Source organism: Dermacentor silvarum, chromosome 7 (genome assembly GCF_013339745.2).
Source record: "Dermacentor silvarum isolate Dsil-2018 chromosome 7, BIME_Dsil_1.4, whole genome shotgun sequence".
Classification (NCBI taxonomy): domain Eukaryota; kingdom Metazoa; phylum Arthropoda; class Arachnida; order Ixodida; family Ixodidae; genus Dermacentor; species Dermacentor silvarum.
The window spans coordinates 10,683,849-10,706,303 of record NC_051160.1 but is presented as its reverse complement, the minus strand read 5'-3'; the positions used below and the strand labels follow the sequence as shown (position 1 = coordinate 10,706,303).

General features: G+C 45.8%; 1 protein-coding gene across 1 annotated transcript in view; it reads right to left on the bottom strand.

The window, feature by feature from the left end:
• LOC119457540 (mucin-5AC-like) overlaps positions 1–14,172 on the bottom strand; it is a 38,404-nt gene extending 24,232 nt beyond the window's left edge. The window contains 5 exon segments of the mRNA XM_037719143.2: positions 43–90; positions 1,869–1,924; positions 4,416–4,512; positions 8,934–9,115; positions 13,890–14,172. Of these exon segments, the coding sequence (XP_037575071.2) occupies positions 43–90; positions 1,869–1,924; positions 4,416–4,512; positions 8,934–9,096 (364 nt within the window). The 5' untranslated portion in view covers positions 9,097–9,115; positions 13,890–14,172.
• Between the last annotated feature and the right edge of the window lie 8,283 nt (positions 14,173–22,455).

The following is a 22,455-nucleotide window of genomic DNA, read 5'->3' as shown; positions in this document are numbered from 1 at the left end:
AGTGGCCCTCAAATGTGCTATACAAGTTCATGGCAGGCTCACCTTTGCTGCCCTTGGAACCATAGAAGTCACGTCGCCGCTTCATTTCCTCTGAAAAAAAAAATGACAAAAAAAATGAAAAAAAAATGCGCATGGCGTGAACAAAAGAACGGTTACAAGCATGTTCTATTTCAGCACTGTTTATTAAATAGAGTGGGGAAAAAAAAGCAAGGCAAATGGTGGAGTTTTTTTAACATCCCAAAGCAACACTTAGAGCTATGAGAGCCGCCATAGTGGTTGAGAGCTGTGGATTAATTTTGATCACCTGCTTAAGAGGAAGCTTCAGCTCGATTTCCCTGCCCAAACTAAATGTATAATGCAGAAGCGCTTTTAAGAGGAAACCACTGGACACCTTTGAATTAAATCTGCTGCACTAGGGAGAGAAAGCTACATTCTAGTGACTCTAGGAAGCTGAATTTGAATTCAGGACTCGAAGACGCCTTAATTGCCAAAACACCCAGTACTGGCAGTTTTCCTAGATAATATGAAGGCTTTAACTGTGCTTTCTGTGGCGGGTGCCGATGATGGCGATGCACTTCATACACCACTCTCAGAGCGATACAAACAGGAAAGCCTGTATCAACATCCACCTGCAGGGCGTCGTCATTCTACGTGGCAAAATTTCGAACGAGCGGAACCAAGGGTTCAGCACTCCTCACGAACCTGATCTGCAATGCACTACTGTTCCGAATGTAGTAAAAAAATTAAAGCATGAAGTTTAAAAATCCATAACTCTGCACCAAAAACACATAACCCAGGGCTGTACACTGCATCTGTTAGAGCACCTGAAGTAAACAAATTTCATATATTAATTTACAGCTTACGTGACATTGTTAAACTGCTTAAAAATGTTTTGCAAAAGTCCTACTGGCAAATTGGTGGTACATTTGAGAGCACTGTATAACACATTATTTTGTTTGCTCAAGACATGTTATCAGGGGCAGTTTGCAAAACTGTGATGATGTTTCTTGCTTTTTATCACTGAGTTAGAGTGGTAACCTTGGTACATACTCAAGTTATATAAAATTTTGCAATCAAGAATTCAAAATATAATAATAAATGGCATCAATAAAAAACCAATCTAACTTCATTCAAAATGAACAAACCTCATCAACATCGGTGCGGTGGTTGATAAAGAAAACAATTTTCTTGTTCACATGTATTCAGATAGGAGCTCCCCCCTAGCTGAATCTTCCTTTTAGTCTAACTGAAGGCATTCTGGCATTTCGCCCCATCACAATGTGGCTACCGTGAGCTCAGAATCAAACGAGCAATAGCGTACTAGCAGCACAACACCACAGCTATTGAGCCACCCCATGGCAGGCATAAGAAAACAATCCCCGGTGAAAAGCAAGAAGCAGAAGCAACGTCCTAGAAATCTGTGTTTCCATAGCTACACGTCAAGAAGAAATTTTACAATCTAGAATAGTTTGATGAAATGTCTATTCAGGATTGCACAAATTCCATGTCGCACTACCGAGATTCAGTGCTTATAAAACAGAAAGAGGGTAATGAGGCCCAAGGAGGAAAGAATTAGAATAATCAAAACTTAGACCTGCACTCTCAACGGAGACTTCTTGCAAGCGCTGTTGCCCTGCCCCTGGAAGGTTCTAGTATCCTAAAAAGTACGCAAACGTGATCTGCGGTTGTGTATTCTGTGCATCAGTCGTGGTGCTCTACATGGTGTCAGGGGTTAGGCCGTAAATCTGACTTGTTGGGAAACCCACGCGATAAACGTTATGCAAACAAAAGGTGCATCTTATGCAAGCGAATGCAGTAATACCCCTTAGGCTCCAAGCAACAGGCCAACGTGCAACTTTATCACTCACTCTGATAGAGTCCTGGCACAGCCTTGTACACGACATTCTGTAAAGTGTCGTCCTTTCTGCAAAAGGGCGGAAGCATGTGAAGGAGGGACATGTTAGAAAGGGAAAAAGAAAGCATTAACTCGACAATCAAAAAGAGAACATCCAAACAGCTGAGATCCTAAATGCAGCAGCCAAAACGACAAGTATCGAAAAGAATCAGAGGGGCAGAGTTTGCAAACAGAGAATAACAAAACAACAGCAATCGTACAAGAAAAAAAAACTTTGTAGATGTCTGTGAATCCGAGTAACTCGTACATCAAAGAAAGGCGAAGCTGTACGAGGGAGTCCTCACATCTTCCCTAACTGATGCAGGTCTGTTTTGCTACTGCCTGAAATCTACCCAGGACTTTGCAAACACTTGACTACATTCAGTGCCATTCTTTTTCTTATACCCGAGTCCTTTTACACGATTACCTACATCCTAGCTTAGTACCGTACTGTCCGGACTATGGGTCACGGACTATACAAGTTGAACTTTATCGAGTTTCGAACTATCTATGAGCTTGGACTAAACATTATTGGTTTACTATTATTGGAGGTGCGCTTGCAGATAACAAGGCTAGACTGCCTGCGAAATTTTCCTGTGCAAAATCACCTATCAAAATGAGCTCCACAAGGGTTGTCGCTACACAGGAGCAATACAATAATAACACCTCGTTAACTCGACCCTCCTTAATTCGTAATATATTCTAAAATAGTTAATTGCTGGGCTAGTTGGTTTTTTATAACTGAACAAGTAACTTGGCGCAATTAAAAACACAGACACAGACCTTTCTTCTGTCTGTGTCTTTTATTGTGCCAAGTTACTTGTTCAGTTAATTCGGACTCGTTTTCTGGTCCCGGCATACGTATGCATTATTCAATGCAATCAAACTCTCGTTAATTCGGACATATTTGGCCGCACATCGGTTAATTCGGACAACTTTCGGAGCTCGGTGAGCGAGGAGCGCCGCAAATGTGCGATGCAAAAGTGCAAAAAACGGCACTAGCATCCAACCAAAACGAAGCGGCAGAGTCCACATCGCAATAGTCATCAGCGGAAACTGTACGTGAATGACAGCAACGCCAGAACGCATCGTGCCTATTTGTGCCTTTAAAGGCTTTGTTTTTTGCGTTTACCGCCGCACATAACACCGTGTTGGCTGCACGCTGTCATAATTGTGTAGTCACCATCTATGATCACGTGGATAGTGGGCGCAGTTTCTTCCGCAGCAGCTGCAGCAGACAGTTTCGTATTGATTCTGTACACGCGTCGGCCGCGTGCCTAAAAAAGCTGCGTAATCACCATCCATGATCGCGTCGATAGCGACCATGGTTTCATCCGCAGTTGCTGCAGCGAACGGTAGTTCCGTTCTGACTCATTGCGTGCACTCAGCACCGCAAAGTCGTCGTTCATAATCACGTCGATAGCGGCCGCGGTTTCCTCCGCAGCGGTTGAGGCAAACAGTTGTTTCGTTTCGACTCGGTGCAAACCTGTCGAGGATGAAGAGCACCGGCTACATCGTGATGGACGGACAATCTGTTGGCGATCAGCTCACTGACAAAAACATAATTGGGATGTGCGCGCGATAGTGCAAAGCATGTCGTAAATGAAGGCGCGCGCCGCAGCCATGCTGTGAAGGAAGTCACAAGGCCTCGATTGCCGTTGCGAGAGCCAATAAGTCACAAGATGACGAGAATTGCAGCTTCCGCACTGCTTTTGTGCAAAATACCAACATGGTTTGCTCATTCATTCACTAAATAAAAGCATGTTGACGTAAGCATTTGCTTATTGTTTTCTGGATACCCTCGATAATTCAACATTCGGTTAATTCAGACATAATTTTCGGTCCCATGAAACCCGAATTAACGAGGTTTTACTGTATTTCCATCTCATACTGGCAAGCTTGCAATACTGTTAAAGGTGTATGACACGTACACCTAAAATATGGAACACCGTGACAATAAGCAAGCAAATGTGCTGCTCGTGATACTTAAAGTGGCTGCATTTTAGTACTTGGATTTGTGAGCACATGCGCAAAACCTCGCTGCAGTGTAACAAAGGATGCAGGCTTTGACTAGCTGACAATAAAAGTTTTGCTTACCTACTGTTTACCACTTGCAGACAAGCTAAATGACCTATTTTCTGTAGGAGTTGTCCCTGCAGACTATTTAAGGGAAAAAAAAAAGTTATTTTAAGCCCAAATTATCCCCTGCAGACTATACACCGGACCCGGACCTATAGACTGGATGATACGGTACTTCAATAGTCACCTCACTACATCTGATAAATGTTTTCGCGTGCTATGCCAGCACTACCAATTCCGGCATTTGGCTGCATGTTCCATCGCTCTGGTTGTACGGCCGCTTTGGTGCTGCCATGCAAGAGGCGTTGCTGGCTGTTCTCCGAGGACATTCAATATCGACCACGCCGCTACACGAAAAATGTTGTGGGACTCCAAGCCTTAACAGCTTTAGCTGTAACATACTCGCGCAGACTTCTGAAAATAACAGAACCAAAGTGCTCACATAAGATGGCTTTCCACGTTGATCTTGGAAAGCCGCAGATCACAGACAGGACACGCGTGGCCAGTTTTGAGGTGCTTCAAAATGCAGGACCTGCAAACTGCACAAAGGAGACGAAATCAGAGAGACCAAGGTTTGTTAGAAGAATGACAGGGATAAAGAAGAGATATATTACGTTTAACAACAAATGACATCAGCTTTTTTGTTTTGTTTTTCCCCGCGCCATTTACAGACAGGCTGGAAACCAGAGTGCATGAAAGAATAAGCTACGCATTTTCATTCGAGCGGGATTGCTCTTGGCCCAACTGGGAAAAGAGATGGCTTAGGACATGGGAGAAGTGGGGTGAGCACAGGGGATCACACAGCAAGGATCTGGACAAGCTCCGAGTGGGCCTACACAAAACACTATCTACATGAAGGCCTAAAGGTCTGCAAGGATTTCCAAATGCAGCCTTTAGCTGAAGCACATTCAAAGAGATTGTTCATCTGCAGAAGTTTACACAAAGGTGACTACAAATGGTGAAAAAGGGGCTTTATTTCGCAGCAAGGGACCACATCACGTCGGTACTGGGAACGGATACCCAACCAAAGTGCAAAACACTGGAACAAGCTACTACTGACACAGCACATAATACACAGGAATGTGAACCCCGGCTGCCATTGCTCCTTTTAAAAACAAAAGTTTAAGCTATCCCCTCATCTGCCAATAAGCTGGATCAGGCCAGATCTACTGAGGATCAATGATGGTATCTGGCTGCTTGCATCAAAATCAGCAATTATGTGAGTGGCCAGCGAGCTTCTGGACTGATAGGTGTAATCACTTACTAGCGTGAAATCAAGTTATCTCTCTCTCTCCATAGCAGTGTCAGCTTATGCTACCAAAATTCATTCCAAATTCAAGTTGGCTTCAAAATCTTACGAAGCACTATTTAGGGCTCTCGCCAGTACGCACCGAATATCTCTAGTTGGCACCTGTAAAGCTTTCCTTCAACACGTCTCCTTATCTGCGGCAATCCTTAAAATGATCACCTACCCACACACACGAGATGTGGCAAAAGATACAAACTAGAATAGATGAGCTGTTAAAGATACACTGAAGTGAAACAAATAATGAGTTAGAATGGTAAAGTAATCTTTCAAAACTTCCGTTTTTGCTAATTTGTTTGGCTAAAGTGTATGAGGCACAAGTACTGCGAAAATAACACTAGATTTCACCACACTAGAATGCGCAGATGATAATTTACAAGTGTTCTGCAGTGTACTTGCAAAGTCAGTTTTTTTTAACTGAAGTCCTCAGTTTTAGGCCATGTCATTAATTTCAGGCCCACAAGCAGCAGACCCTATCACCCTGCAGGCCTTCACCCACCTCGCTAAGGACGTGAATCTGATACATGGAAGGCAAACGTGCGACCCGGTCCACATCGCCTGGACACATTGGTCTCCGTCAATTAGCGCAGCTGTCTCCACATCAAACACGGGAACGAAGAACAGTAGCGCGAAAGCAGCAAGCAAGGACGGGGTGATTACAATGGACTGGTGCTTCAATAAAGAGCCCAATCTAGCAGAAATATAGCCTAGTGAAACGTTTTCTTGGGAGAGCTAGCTCATAACTGAGAAGAAAAAGCAGTAGCACAAAAGGAATAATGTAGAGAAGAATACCAGTAGTGCATACTCATCTCGTCATTAAAGAAAAATTCTTTTTGCGCTACTATTTTTCCTTCTCAGTTATAAACCAACTCACCCAAGAAAATGTTTTAGCAAACCAAATGGGTGCATTTTCTTTACTCATGCCGTCACATTTCTGACTCTGTTTCTGGCTTCAATTGTGTGCTTTTGGAGGACTAGAACTGAACAAATCCCCCGTGTTAATTTAGCCAATTTTAAAGGTCACAGAAGACGTTGCGAGCCAACCAAACTTCCTACATTCGCTTCCATCAACGGTAATTTTGAATTACCCAAGTTTTAATTTAGGCAGGTCAACTGTAGTCCCTTTAACAAGAGTGATGTCTCGATACCTTGGAAAACAGTACGAATGCGATTGACAGTTTGTGCAGGACTGGCGTTGTGTTCCGGCTTCATGTGTTGTCACAGCTTACAACACCTGGCTAATATTGTTGTTACACACACAATGAAATCAATCGAACGACCATTAAAATCAAGCCAAAGATCAATGAAATCTGCGAGCCCCCATTGGCTCTTCGCAAGCTCACACAAAGTAGCAAACGTACATGTATTTATTTCAACGGCCTTTCGTTTCAATGGCTGTTGAAAGCAAGCATGCCCAACTGCAGAGTAAGATAAGTTCCTATTTTGTTACCCGAAAAAAAAAAGGGGGGGGGGGGGGGGAGCAACTCAAGCTGACAATTTTCAAAGGCTACAAATGATGAGCCCAAGTACTGTACACAAATGCTGTAAAATCTGTAACATTAAAATGCCATCATCAGTGTCATCCTTCTGGGCACAAAACTTGAATGTTTACTGGCGGAAGAGGTTGCCCTACTAAGCAACTGATGCATCTCAACGAGACTGAATACTAAGCCTTTGCTTTATTTTATGTGTTTCTTCCAATGGTTCAAGCTTCTCAGATTGTAATAATGTTGGACCTTTATTTACCCCGCTAATGTGTCATCTTTTCCTGCCACACAAAACAAGCAATAGTTTTGATAAAATTAATCTGCTAGATCAGCCTGACCTCGTTTTTCGCTTTGCTGATGACCTATCAAAAGCTGCAGCTGCATCTTGCGAAAACATAATTTTCTTACAATGAAACCAGGGCCACAACAAGAGACTGAGTGGCTTTGAGGTAGTTTACTAGTGCAATCTCTTTACTATAGAAAAGAAAGATACAGAGGTTGTTAAGACACCTGACATAATTAAAAAGACCTAAGAAACTGAAGATGCAAAATGGCTTTAAACTCACGAGCGCAGATTTATTTCATTTGACAAACAAAACAAAAGATATTTAGTGCCTCTTTGAGAGGTATATTCGCAGAAAGGCTTTCAATGGTTTTTAAGTCCGTGCACGCAGTAAACAAGGAAGAGAAGTTGCAAGGATTGTTTAAAAGCACATCTCCTTTAGCCTCAACGAATAGTGCAGCTCACTCTGTACTCGCACCAACAAAATTAAATTAGAGAGCTGTTTTGCAAGATGGCGGTGAAAAGGCAAACTCCTCACAAAGACATATCGTGAGACGCCTTAACATATAAAGTGGAACAAAGAACACTTATTGCCACATGCGAAGGGAAACTCAACAACACCTTACATGCGTCACACCAGCATGTGCTATCATGGATGACAGGCACAATAATAAACAAATACAAAGCTTTCATTGGTAGATGTCGTGCAAATTGACTGACTGCAAGACTAGCTGACTGACTGGCTGATACACTGAATCTGACAGCAGCACCGCCACATCTTCAATGACGCCACACTAAGTAGTTAACCAATGTCAAGAGTGACTTGAAGGTATAGTTAACAACACCAACACGGTTTTGCCCACTGTTCAAAGTGCAAACAAAAACCCACAATGACTGAGCCAGGTCAAGCACTCACTGAAATATGTTTATTCGAAGCAATGGAATTTTGAGCAGGGCAATAGGTGAAACACGCTGGAACAAAAAAACAGACCAATAAGAAAAATATGGAAACATAGCTCGAATGAAGTGCTGTCAAGGTAAAAAAATTCGCAGTCTAATAACAATAATGATTAACAGTAAATGCTTCCGTAAGTCACCCTTTCCTGTTTCTTTGTTTGGAGTCTTTCTGCCTGCATTGCTCACCTCCTGCTTATGAATTCCAGTGCTTCAAACGAACAAGCTTCAGCAAGTGCTCGTCTTGTCTCGGCCACTCTATGCTTTTTGTTTGCCTTTACCCGACACTACAGAGAAAAATAATTTGATAGTAAATTACCCTTCTACAAAACCAAAAACAAAAAAGAAAAAGCTACTATTACTGTAGAAGGACGCTTGACAAGCCACAGAAAGATGTAAATACGAAACGCAAGTGGCGACACCACCTTAGAAGCTCCCCCCCCCGCCCCCCCCCCCCCCAGCTGGCCTCGACTTCATGTATTTGGATGGCATCTGTTTGGGTCTAGTTGACTTGTTATCAGTAACAGAATGCATTGTATTCTAAAGAAGCCAAAGACCGACCTCAGAAAGTTTTGAGAACAGTTACTGCGTCCCAACAGCTGAAATATGAGAACACAGTTTGAAATCTGTGACCTCATAGTAACACGCTGGCGCCGAAAGTTAGGCGCGAAAATTAAAACAAAATGAAAGACTTTTATTCTAGTAATCATTCTGTTATTGCAAAATTGACAAAAAATGAAAGTTCTCCGAGACTACTTAATTTGTCTGAAATGATTTATTGTTTCACTGTAGCGTTTACCTAAAGCGCAATGTTCCACAAACTGGCCCACAGCTGTCGACCCGTTCGGAGGATAGCCACAAGTAAAAAACCGAGAAAACCTCCGATTCCCAGCAAAGCAGTAGTGCATCGAGACGGAGGCAGTGGCTTACAGGAGTGCAGACACTTCACCAGTGTCATGGCATCCACCAGGTACCCCTTGCAGAGTTTGCAGGTGAGGCAAGGGTTGAGGCCCACCACGTCGGGCCGGGGCCCGGCACCGGAGCCACCCGCGCTCCCCGGCGGCGCGCCTCTGCCCTGCTGCGGAGCCGCCATCCGCTATGCCCACCGCTCCCTAAAAAAGAGAGAGGCCGAAAAATATACTGCACTTGACCACAGCAGTTCACTTCACTAGTCACCGCATCTTCGATAAAACGAGTCCACTGTGCAAATCGGCATACCCACACAAAGGATGAGCACACAGACTACCAACTAAACTTATCTGGTAGGCAAAATTTATTTGGTTGGCAACCTGTGCCAAATAAATTTCGCAGCACTTGGCCCAGTTTGTCTGCCTCGGTGTAGTTCCGATTTACAAAGTAAATTCTTTTACCAAAGACAGGACAAGGGTCCACGACACGCTAGGCGCTCAACTGGCCTTTTGCAACTGTCAATTCTAAATTGTGCAGCCAAAGCATCAAGAACTGCTCGATTCGCAGGAATCAATGGTCCAAAGCAACACAGGGTTCCCGAGAGACGCTACTATCTAGGGTTCTTCACAAGCAACCAAACCACGGCGCTAGAGCGTACTTCTCTATTAGAATGTGGCCGCCTAGCAAGGAATATGACCCTCAATCTAGTGCTTGGCCGCAGAGAGCCAAACACCACAGTCATTGCACCACCCTGGTGAGTGCCCGTAAAGTATCTTTTTTTTTTCTTTTTCAAGTATTCCGCACTTCAAAAACTTTCGCCATTGGATGCACACAAAGGCCATCATCATCAGCCTATTTTATGGGCACTGCAGAAAGAAAGGCCACTCTAGGCGATCTACACATACTCCTGTCTTGCACTAACTGACCTCAACCTTATGCCTGCAACTTTTCCAATTTCATCACACCACCCAATCCTCTGCTGTCCTCGACTGTGGTTGACTTCTCTTGGTGACCCTTCTGCAACCTTAACAGACCCCACTTCACTCCTACCTGACGAATTGCACAGCCTGCCCAACTCCACTTCTCCTTGATGTCAACTAGAACATCAGCTATCCCTGTCTGCTGTCTAATCTACACCACATGTCTTCATGTCTCTTCACATTATATCTATCATTTGGCGACGTTTATTAAATATCATGCCTGGTCTTTACAGTTTTGAAAACAACTTCTAAGATGCGACACTGAAGAGTGTTCAATTTATTGAAGTTTCATCACAGCTGTTTGGTAAAAATGTTTAACTGCTAAGCAGTTTTAGTCAGTCATGACTTGATGATTGACTACACTATACCTGACCGATAACCCACCAGCATCATATTGTTTGTAAAAGCGAACAGTCGAGATTCTATTCACATGTGAAAAAAAAAAAAAAAAAACACCTAAACACAATGACAACCCAGGAATTCTGTACATGCTCCATACACAAAGCCACACTACACCTGTCTTCGCTGCCTCCCTACACTCTAATACAAAAGTTCCCGCGGTTGAAAAGTTTTCCTCCCACTGCGAAATGTTTTTTTTTTTCTTTTTGAGTTGAACAGCCAGTGTATTTTCATTGCACTCTTAGGCTGTTATCAATTACAGATTTCTGAAATTTTACTAAATTACAAGGCAGTGTATTTTGCAAAGATGAGGTTCACAAATAATGTAAAATTCTTTAGCATCAGCGGCAACTACACAGGATGTTTCAATGTCAAGGGCTCTTCTTATCAAAACACTTAATTTTGATACCCTTGCCATACATGCGAGGTTAATGCCAGTAAGTGTCTACAACCGTAAGTTTCTTGATGCCGTATCTGAAGTTTGCTGCTAAACGTGCACTTTCAATTACATAAATGTCACAACAACAATAGCTGCAATTAATGCAACAACACCGTTAAGCAATCCTAACATCCCCCCAAAATATTTCTGCGTGCTAAAGTTCAAGAATCGCATTCCAGACTTTCTTAACACTCCACCGAAACTGCTCAGCTGGCTTTGTGTTTACAAAAGAAAAGTGTGAAATGTTCTGCTGTTAGTTCATATTATTAACTTTCCAGCACTAAAAACGTTATTTCCTAGGGAGCCGGAACTGCAAACATTCAATGACCAACTGAGTTGTGACAACACACTATGCCAATAATGGCATTCAATTTTCAAGCCATTAAGTGTGTCTGTGGCACAGCAGAAATGGCATTAAACATTAAAGGGACACTAAAGCAAAACAATAAATCAACTTAAACTAATTAAGTATTCTTCGAAAACTCTGCTGTCGCTAATTCCACTGCAATGGGTCAATTATTAGAGGAGAAAATGAAGCTCAAAGTTAATTTTTTTTAAATTTCGCACGCAAACCTCAACGTTAACACTTCAGTGTGACGTCACGACTTCTAAAGTAATTTTTCATATTTGGGCCACGTTGGCTCAGTAAAAGTTCGCGAAACTTGCCACATTCAGTCTTGGGCTCCTTTAAAACACAATGTAGTCAATCTTTACCGCTAAATAATTAACTAAGACCTAGAAGATGCTGTCAACATTCATGACGTCAGGGTAAGCTGGTGCGAGAACTTCCAAGGTGGCATCGCCACTTGCCTTCTGTGTTTTTCGCTTCTTTCTGTCTTACCAAGCGGCTTCTCGCGGTAAGAGTGGTGTTTTCAGTATTGTGGAAGGGTAATTTACTGATACAGAAGAAATAATTATTCCCTTTAGTGTCCCTTTAAGCAGCTAATGTTATTTTTTGTGCCCATGTGGCACAGATATGAATTTATGAAGTCTTAGGAGTATTTTAAATAAGCCAGATGTTAGTGAAAGCAGTAGGCACAACTGTTGACTAGACTGCTGGAGAGTTTACTCATCTAAAACTTTGACAATCTAAGCTCCTACATGTAATCGAATGATAATCAGCCAAGAACAAACTGCAGTTTCATCAATCATGGCTTCAGCCAAATACTTCATTACCCAATTATAATCAGACAAGCAATAGTGAAGCCATGCATGATTATTATCTGTTATAAACAATGCGTCCTGTATGAAATACAACTGCAAATAACTGCAGAAAAAGCTCAAGTTGAAGTTCAGAAGAGTATAATTCTATCTACAGCAGTGAAATTCATTAATATCACTTTGTGCCGACACAACAGCTGGCTGATAATGGTTCAGCAACAAAAGAGTTCTGCGCACAGACCGATCTATGATCTATCTCCAGAATAATTGAGATTTGAATTATCAAAATGTGCTCCCTTCTTTATGCGACTACAGACAACAAACAACTCATATAGGTGTTCACGACTGCAAGATATGCATTCTTAACTTGGTCGACCACACCTGCACTACGTTTCAAAACAATATATGGCAATGGCTGGTAGCTATTGATGACGTCAACCCACAGAACGATCGTACAAACGCACGTGACCGCAACAGCTACGCGTCCGTCTGCTGGAGCACGCTTCGTAGCTTCAACTACTCAGCTAGGTACTAAGAACAGTACAAGAAAACAAGAAAGACAGCACTTTTAACTATCGCGGAAAGCCTCTCAATGTATGAAACACTAAGCTACGCTTTTAACACTTTTTTTCTTAAATAGTATAAAAGTAAAATGAAATGTGGAAACTCAAGCAAGCAATGTGACTTAGGGGGCAAACCAAAACTAGACGAGTCTATTACGGTGCAGCGCCTACGAGAAGGCTGTTTCGTCGAAGTAATCATGAAACAAGACAGTAATTGCGTCACGATACAGGCCATTTCTGAGATCTCTTGTTCTGATAGCGTCTTATTACATGACCCTGATCGCAGAAAGCCAAGCCACACCGCAGCGCCTGTCGTGTTGACGCAATGAATCGAGACACCGTGAGTTTTACGGCTGGGAAATCGTCGGGGTGCTTAAGCAGATACCATGAAATAACTGTGCAGGTTCGTGCATTCTTTGCCCAGCCGATGCCTTTGTAAAGGACCGAGATCAAAGTTTGCCCGGTCGTTCTTACAACAGCTTGGGTCTTGTCGGAGGCAACAACTCTAACGATGCAATTGACCTCAATGTCGTGTGGCATTCAATCGGGGAGGCTTCGAAAAGCGAGGACCCCAGAACAACGTGACTTCGGACAAGCTGACTTGCTTTAACCATCCACATTCGGGTCAAACGTAATCGCCGACGTCTCAACCGAGCAGCGCTACACTCGGACCACCCTAGAAATCGTGAAGCTAAGCAGACGTCAACACCCGCCACCCCAACTTTCGTGACAGCGTCTACAACCATGAACAGAGCAAATAATTTGGCACGGACGCGAAAATGCTTCGCTCTAGCAGACAGTCATCGGCAAATGTGTGTCGCGAATGAAAGTCTACACGTTTTCGTTTTTTTCTCGGCCCCCAATTATTGCAGCGATCACGATGATACGCTCAACTTCCTCCGGTAATTAAGGCCTGCGTCAAGCCTCGCAGACAGAAACTGCAACGCACGTTACAACCGCACTTACAGCCGTAGATCGCGTCCCAAAGATACAAATTTCAGATTGCAATAAATGTGCGACGTGAGACCTCAAGCACTGACCGCTCATCGAGTTTCAAAGCCCAATTTGATTACGATGCTAGAGGCGTTTGCTACGAACCAGTCTTGGCGGAGCGCTCGCTCGGACTCTCGGGGAAAAGTTTCGCTAGCCGGCGCTCGCAATGCTTGTGCAGGCTTTGAAAGTTTTTCCATCCGCTTGGTAGTTTCGTGTGGTCCTGAATATGTTTGGACGGAACAATATTGCTAGGGACGAGTCCGAATCGATAGCCCCCTTTTTTTTTCTCTCTTCCTACCACGTCACCGAAGCTGTGTTGGTTCCGCCTCCGTTAGCGGTTCAGCCCAGACTTGTACATGACCGCAATCGGTTTGATAGGCCACGCAAACGGCCTGCGTGTCATCCGCGGTGGTTTGACGTGCCAAGAAGCATCTGACCTTACCTCATGAAAGCGGAAAACTGCGTCGGTCCGAGCTCGACGAGAACGCAGCCGCGGCCATTTCGCTCCGCTGCTAGGCCTAAGCGACGCTGACCGTCGCGGAAACCTCGCCACATTCGTCGACCACGACCAGGCTTCCTTCCTGTGCGTGCCGGCGGCCGTTCAGTCTTCGCGAAGCGCACGGTAACCGCGACAATTAGACGTAAACTCCGCAGCCCGTGCGTGGACGTCCATGTTTGTTTGCTACGAAAACCACAGGGTTCCTCGACTTGTTTTCCAGCGCACACCAGGCGGCGCCACTATTCAAAGAGCACCCACCCCCACTTCCTTCATTCTCGACCACCACCACCCTTCTTTTTTTATTATTACTTTTTCTTTCTTTTTTTGTTCGTTCTTACGCTCTTGCGTAGCTTCTGACGGCGGAGCAAGGTCTCAAGGAGAACGGTGACAGGTTGAAGAGCTCGTTGTGGCGCGACGGTTAGTTGTCACCGGTTGGTCACGGTAGTCAACGTATGTGGAGTCAACGCACTGCCGTGTAAACAAAGCGCGCACGGGATGAACACGGTGATCCGCGAATCTCTCCGCTCTGCTGCGGAATGTTGAGCGTGATGCGGCAGGCCCGAGGCTCCACAACCGGCGGCGGAATGGATGGCTCACGATTTTCACATTTCGCTCGATGCTCGTCAAAGCAGTTCGCCAAGCAGGGTCTTTCAACGCTTGCACGAGGATTGAAGAGTTTATGAGCTGATGGTTAAATTTTCATAGCGCCTGCCATTTGGCAGTACTAGTGTTAAAACGCGCATAGTAGTAAACTTGTAAATAGTTTATATATATATATATATATATATATATATATATATATATATATATATATATATATAAACGAGAGAAGAAGGCAAACCGAGGGGCTCGATTTGGTAATCATTATCATATAAAGCGAACAGAGAATGAAGCCAAGAAAAGGATCGGGGAAATTATCTGTGATTGAAATTGAAATGAAGATAATAAGAAAAGGGAAATGAAAGTGGACGAAAAGATACTTTTCGCCTGTGGGTGCCGATTTCCCCGATGTTTTCCTTGGCTTCATTGTCTGTTGGCCTTATGTGGTCATGATATATATATATATATATATATATATATATATATATATTATATGCTCACATTTATACTTCGCTGCTTGTACCCCAGACGGTGAACATTTTAGAGCTGTGGTTTATTCGTTCACAAGCCACTGGACCATGAAAATAGGATATATTATTGAATTTAAGAACAACAAAATTCAAGCGATCAAGAACAAACAAAGCTAGCTCTCACATATATGCCCATGCCACTTTTCTTGTTAATTGCTTTAGTTTTTGCTTTTCAGCTCCACTGCCCGCCGCATTCAGTCTGAGACTACACCGGTCTTTTGCGACTACCCACACTCCACTCCCCACTCAGCCGCCACTACGTTAGCACTTGTCTCCAAAAACCAAAGGTCGCGCGCGGGCGCGCGCGGCAATTTGTCATAAGCGTCGAAATTCCAGACCAACCAGTCGGTCTGCCTAAGGGCAACGCCGGACCAATCGACAATGTCATACGCAACCGGCACGGCATATATAACGACTTCTAGCCTATATCCCAGCTTCGGGGAAACGCAGCAGCAATAACAACACTTTCGAGGCCACCACAGAAGCAGCAGCAGCAGCAAGCCATCGGCTCGCGCGCAGTTCCTCGCCGCGTTCACGCTACTACCTTCGTCGCCATGGCGACGGCGTCGGAAAAATCGATTCCGCCGCGCAAGCTCCCGAGGTGGGGATGTGTGGGAGGAACAACCAACGCAGCGCAGCGTCGTTGTCGTCGACGGCGTCGCGCTTCTTCGGCAGCGCAGTACGGGAAGAAGAGGATGATCGCCCGGGGAGCTTTCTTTCTCTCTCCCTCTAAAAGTGGGCGGTTGACGGCGCCCGGCGCTCGAGCTGATTCACGATTCGCGGGGAACGCTCTTCAGCCTCCCTTTTTTTCTTTCGCCTCGTGCGCCGCACCGCCCAATGCTGCGCCGCCGAAGGCAATGTTGAACGGGCGAGATCGGGGTCGTTGCGTTATTGCCGTTCGCAGCGACGGCGCGGATTTTTGCGAGCGAGCGAGGCGCGAAAAAAAAGAATAGGCGGGCGAGAGATGCTCGTCAAAGTTTCGTTCGAAGGAAAGGGCGAACGACCACGCTTATATAGCGTCAGTGTGCCCTCGCTCGAGCGCTGGATCTGCCCTCGGCTTTGAACTGACTGCCTAGTTGCAACTGACAGGACACTGGTTCGACATTTCCTTGCTGTCCGTGCATGCTAGCGGTGCTGTCAAGTGCTTTCTCTCTATCTCTCAATGGAAGCGTGTGACGACAAGATGCGGAGTGTGACGTCATGAACATGCGCAGCGCGGCGCTGCCGTTACATTCCTCAGTACTGACTTTTCGGCGAGAATCGTTTGACCCGGGGGAGGGTTAACGGCCCACTGAAACACAGAGGCTATTGAGAGACGCACCGTAGTGATGGGGCCCCGGATTACATATGGAAGTACACGAGAACTTTTCTTTTTTTTTTCTCTCCCCCCCCCCCCCCCCAATCCCCGTTTATTTCGCCCCCATCCAAATGCAGCAGCCGGGAATCGAATTGCGAGGTCGCGGGGTCGACTTCCGGTCAACGGCGGCCGTATTCCGATTGGGAAAGAATGCAAGACGCGCGTCTATACTTAAATTTCGGTGCACGTTAAAGACACGTTCGAGGGTAGACGCGCTGTACCCATGGAAGTACGTCCATATACTGAGCACAATCGCGGCGCAAGTACATTTGCTCGTATTATTCGCACAGCCGCACGTTTGCGTCATATTTGCGTCCCATTCACGTCACAAATACGTCACACGTGTCCTATTGAGACGAGCGTCCAAGCCCGTCTCGCTCCAGGGACTCTCCAACAGTAAAAGTTCGCACGGTGCTATATGGGCAACTGTCAAAAGCCTCACATTGATCGGCTATTTTCAATAAACTTTTGCACAAACAGGAAGACAAAGGAAGGCAGGACAATGCGCTCCTCACGTGACGCATTCATTGCGTCGCACTCATTCTCATTAACTCATATGAGCATGCGCAAAGAAGCCATAATGACATCAAAAATATCGAGAGAACGGTAAAATTAAGACAAAAGATTCTAGAACACAATTCAGTGTTGCAGCAGACACAACAATGACACATTATGATCTCAAAGCGCTCTTATATTTGTTTTTTATATCAGTCTCTTGGCCTTCCTGATGTAATGCGCGTTCCGGTTTTTTAATAAGTATATGGGTGTGGCGCAGTATGAATGTGCAACTTGGGAGTAGCGCCTTAATTTGCCTCGTCACCTTGTGTCGTCCTGTTTGTGGTAAAACTTATTAAGAATGCGCGCCAACTAGCTCGTCGATATGCCCCTTGATCCGCTCGTTTAAAGAAACCCACAAGAGAATTAAATATTGTCACGCTGCAGTGACGGTGGAGCACCAATCAGCGCCGAAACTGTGAGTCACAGAAGGAATCTTTGTTGGCCGAACTTAATTGTGTTTAGAAGAACAACGATATCGGGACTCAAAAAACATATATACGCGTCATATTCTAATTACGCATTGCTCGTCATAACCCGCCGTGGTTGCTCAGTGGCTATGGTGTTGGGCTGTTGAGCACGAGGTCGCGGGATCGAATTCCGGCCACGGCGGCCGCATTTCGATGGGGGCGAAGTGGGTGCACGCTAAAGAACCCCAGGTGGTCCAAATTTCCGGAGTCCCCCACTACGGCGCGCCTCATAATCAGATCGTGGTTTTGGCACGTAAAACCCCACGTCATATACGTATGTACATTCCAGCGTAATCTCTCGTAGTCGCGTACGTTCCTGAATGTACACCACTATTCGCGCCGAGCACGCGATCTGATTAGACAAGATTCTTTCATTAATCAGCGAGTATACATTCGAGAAAGCTTCCACACACAAAGGAACTTCTTTTGCCGAGCGAGAACTTCGTATAGCATAAGTTAGCCGAACTGGTCACCGACCGGTAAAAGATAAGCAAAAATATGGCTTTAGAGAGAGATAATTTTAATAGCAGAAAGGTGGAGATGTCGGCCTGAGTGAAGTGCCTATAGCCTGCTACTGCATGCACGCTGGGGAAGGGGAATAATACCCTCTTTACACGGTCACCCTGAACGACCATCGAAATCAACGACAGTTGAACTTTCAAACTGGCATTGAAGCGAATGACTGTTAACTGCGCTTACACGGACTTTTGGGTTAAATTTTGCTATCACGTGAGCGCGCTGAATCGAGAGTAATATGCGATAGATTATTGCATATTTCCTCGCTACTTTTGCATGGTTCTCTTTAAAATCTGTTTTATCTATTATTGCGCTGTAACTTTTCTCTTTTTTGACTGCAAAACATACCTAGCGGGAAAAAATTAAACGCGAATCTAAGACAATACAGTCGGAGCCGTTAGATTTTTCCGTTGGCGAGACACGTGCAGCAACATGTCCGTCATGGACCTTGTCCACACGAAACGCTTCGCAGCATCGGCAGCTGCGGGTGGCACGTTTTCATTCACGGAGGCTGCCATCTTCCCGTCTCCGTTGTTCAGGTACTAGCCACTGTAGTTCAGGGACTGTCAACTGAGACCCTCTACCTCCGTTGAGGCCAACGATCGTTGATATGTCGATGACAGTTGGAGTTGCCGTGTAAATTCGGTAAACTGCCATTGACATCAACGCGGTGAACGCTATGATGAGGGCTGCATAGCATACCATTTCTGTGCGAAGAGTACGTGCACACTTCACGGCACAGCGCAGTCATCTTCGCGCGGGCAGAGGTAGAAGTTACCGCAGTGTAGCTAGAAGACTGTCTATAGCTTTCGTAACTTTTGTAGCTGTTAGCGCCATTGGCGTATCTGAACCAGACAATAACAGTTGCAGGGCGTCGATTATTTGTCGCAGCATGGCTTTGATGACTGAGTCTGATGGAGATTTTTCAGTCCATTGTCCTTGGTGGCGCTGACAGTCTATAAGGCCCGTGTGCGCAGGCGGCAAGCGTGCCCTTCATTCGATTCCGGGCTTGCGCGGCTCGCTTGAAGCAATGGTTCGAAGAGATCTATGGATGCCGATTCAACTACCTTCTGTTGGAACCTGCGGAATTGGAGCTAGGGAGCTCTCGTTTGGACCTACAGCTTGTTCACGTCGACGACGCGATCGTCTCCTCTGGTGTTGCGCTGACGCTGCCGCCTCTCTGTGGGACATATACTTGTCTTGCTCATTTTTTCTCCTTTTTCTGTTGAGAACAATCCTTGGAATTGGTCTCGTGGGGTCCATCGCAATTCGAGCACTTCATTTCGTTTACTGTACACGAATATATGTCATGGCTGCCGGCGCAGCAGAGGCATTCCGTCCAGGCTACATGTGCAGACAGCGCTGACGTGGCCTAGGTTTAGGCACTTGTGACATTGCAGTGGTCGGCGCACATAAGGACGAACCGGGTGTCTTAGGTATAGCCTACCTTGACATGATCAGGCAGCGTGTGTCCCCCAAAAAGAAGCTTGAGGCTCGTCGAGCGACCGAAGTGATGAAAGTCGATGACCTTGACTGTCGAAGCCTTTGCAACTCTTCGTCGCTGGTATCAATCACGACCTCGGAAATAACGCCTGCCCTAGTGCGACCACCATGCACATTGAACGACCGGACTTCTATGTGTCCTATAGTACGCGCACGGTTTTCAGTTTTTCTCGGTTGCTTGCGTTGTAGCACACGTTAAAGAACCCCAGGTGGTCAAAATTTATCTGGAGCCCTCCACTACGGCGTGCCTCATTATCAGAACTAGTTTTGGCACGTAAAAAAGAAGGAAGAATTTTTTCTAGGGCAGCCTGCGTCGCTTCCACTGTGACCACGCTTCTTTCTTTCTTTTGAAATGTACTTCGTTAATTCCTTATTCTGAGCCACATCACCAAGGTAGGTGTTAAGAATCTGCCTGTTTACAGAATTTAAATTCTTAGAGACGTCGAGAGGCATAAAAACAATCCTGTAAGTGGGAGTAGGCCCTGCTCACTCACGTCTTTGGTTGTCTTGCGGTATTTATTCCTCGCTCACTTGCTTTTCACGACGGTGTAGTCGTTGGTCGGAGTCCATTCGCTCGCTGTTGGAGAAACAGGAACCGGAAATCTCCATGTCGACGTGGCGAGCCTCACATTATATCAGTGGGGGACGCAGTGTGAAGAGGCGTGCTCGACGCAAGTACAGTGTCTAGAAGTATTCTAGGCACTGTAACGCAAGTGATGGTGTGCCGTCTGTCATCGCCTCGGAACGCTTTACCAAATTTCGACCAGCTTGGGTTTTCGTCCAAGAAGTACAATAAGGCCTCCACTATGGTGAACAGAATGGATACCAAGAGAAGGGAAGCGCAGTCGAGGACGGCAGAAAACTAGGTGGAGTGACGAAGTTAGGAACTTTGCAGGCGCAAGTTGGAATCAGATACAGCGCAAGACAGGGGTAATTGGAGATCGCAGGGAGAGGCCTTCGTCCTGCAGTGGACATAAATATAGGCTGATGATGATGATGATGATGATGGTAAAGCTATCGTAGCGAGGCAAGAAGCTACGCTTGCTCAAAAATATGGCTTTATAGGTGAACATGAACCCGACAGGAGCGCGTCGAGTCAGGAAGTCGGGCTCAGACAGTCCGACTCGACTCTGTTTACGTGATCTCTTTGCATACATGACGTGTCGAGATTGTTGGGACAGCCTAGCTGTGTTGAGGCAGGAGATAAGACAACGCGTCCGGTCGATCGCTGCTGGATGCGAACCACCAACTCGACCCGTAAGCGTTTGCATGTTTGCTTCGAATGGTTCGGGCTGAGTAAACTTACTCCGTGCAGTCGGAGTTGTCTCAACCCGACTCGACGCTCGCTTAAGGCTCATTCACACTAGGCCGTCACGACACTGATTTCGGTCTGCCGACTGTTCGCGACAGCTGTTTACAGGACGGAAAACGCTGTGGCCAACGGTTTAAAGGAAGGAAAACGCTGTCGCCGACAGTCGGCCGACCAAAATCGCTGTCGTGTCCGCCTAGTGTGAATGAGCCTTCAACCCGACCGCGGCTAGCGTTTACATGAGCGCGACAGGCAGTTGTCTCAGCCCGACAAGCCGACTCGAGCCGTTTTTGTTGGTTTCATGTAAACGCCTTAAATGTAATCGTGTCAGTATTAAAGGAACATTAAAAAGAAAAATAAGTCGAGTTTAATCAGTACATTATGCATGTCGCGCTCAACCAAAGCTAGGCGCGCAGATCACTGTCTTTCAAGAGCGAGCCCGTAGTGGTTGTAGTCAAACCTCGTTATAACGAAACGGGACATAACGGAATAATAGATATAACGAAGTAAGCGAAATTCTCAGCAAGCGAAAAGTAGAAACATAAGTATATACGCTTCTACGATATATATGCGCTATACCCTGCAGAGAGTGGATGGGAAACCGGCGCCACGGTAGCTCAATGGTAAGAGCATCGCACGCGTAATGCGAAGACGTGGGAGCGTTCCCCACCTGCGGCCAGTTGTTTTAACAGCGAAGCTGTTTAAGCCAGCCGTAATTTGTGGTGCGTAGCCGTGGTAGCCATGACAACCCGGAAGAGCAGGAGACAACTCCTCCTCCTCCTCATGCCCTCCGAGATTGCAATTGTGAGAAGCCACGTCCACGATCTCGGAGGAGCGGTGGCGTTGCATAGCCGAGACACTCGTGCATCGCGGTAAGCTAAGAGAGGTGACGTTCTCTGCTCCACTCGGAAATGCTTCCACTCATCCTCTAAAGTTGTATGCTTATAGCACTGCTGACGCGTGATTGACGTATCCTTGCGTACAGGAGATGTAGTTGTGACATACGTAGTCTGCCATTCCGCAGAACGCGTCGTAGATTAAAAGCTATACGGCAGTACATGCGACATGCGCAGAGTGATACTTTATATGAGTTTCTATATATAGTTTCCGCAGCGTTGCGCATTCGTAAGGTCTTGCGGAGCGTGCCAGAATTTCGCTTCGTCGTTGCGCAAAAGTATTTACAGATTTATAGTTAATATTGTTGTCAATAGGTGGCGCAACCGTCAGCAGCCCCGCTCCATAGGCTCTATAGATCTGCAACGTGGGTGTGTGGATAATTTCGCAACTGCACTACAAACAGGAGTCATAGTATCCACGTGTGCCTTTGGTTCCCTTGCTATACGCTCAGGTTCTCTCGATGAAGGCTCGTATCTTCCGTCATCACGATAGAAGTGCGACTGAAGAAGTCCATATTGCACTGCACGCATGCAGGTCTCGCGCGGCTTAAAGGTGCTGAAACACGGATTAAAAACAAAAGCCCGACCACCACGATACGCTGTTTTGCTCTATTATCAGCAGACCTGTCGGCGACCGGCCATTGGTCCTCCGTTGTGACCCGTGCGGGGCCCGGGGACAATGCGTCTGTTCCGGGCGGCCGACTTCGAGCGCAAAATCGCTGCGAAAGGAACGAGCGCGCTGCGACGCGTAACGATTCCTTCTCTCCGAAGGG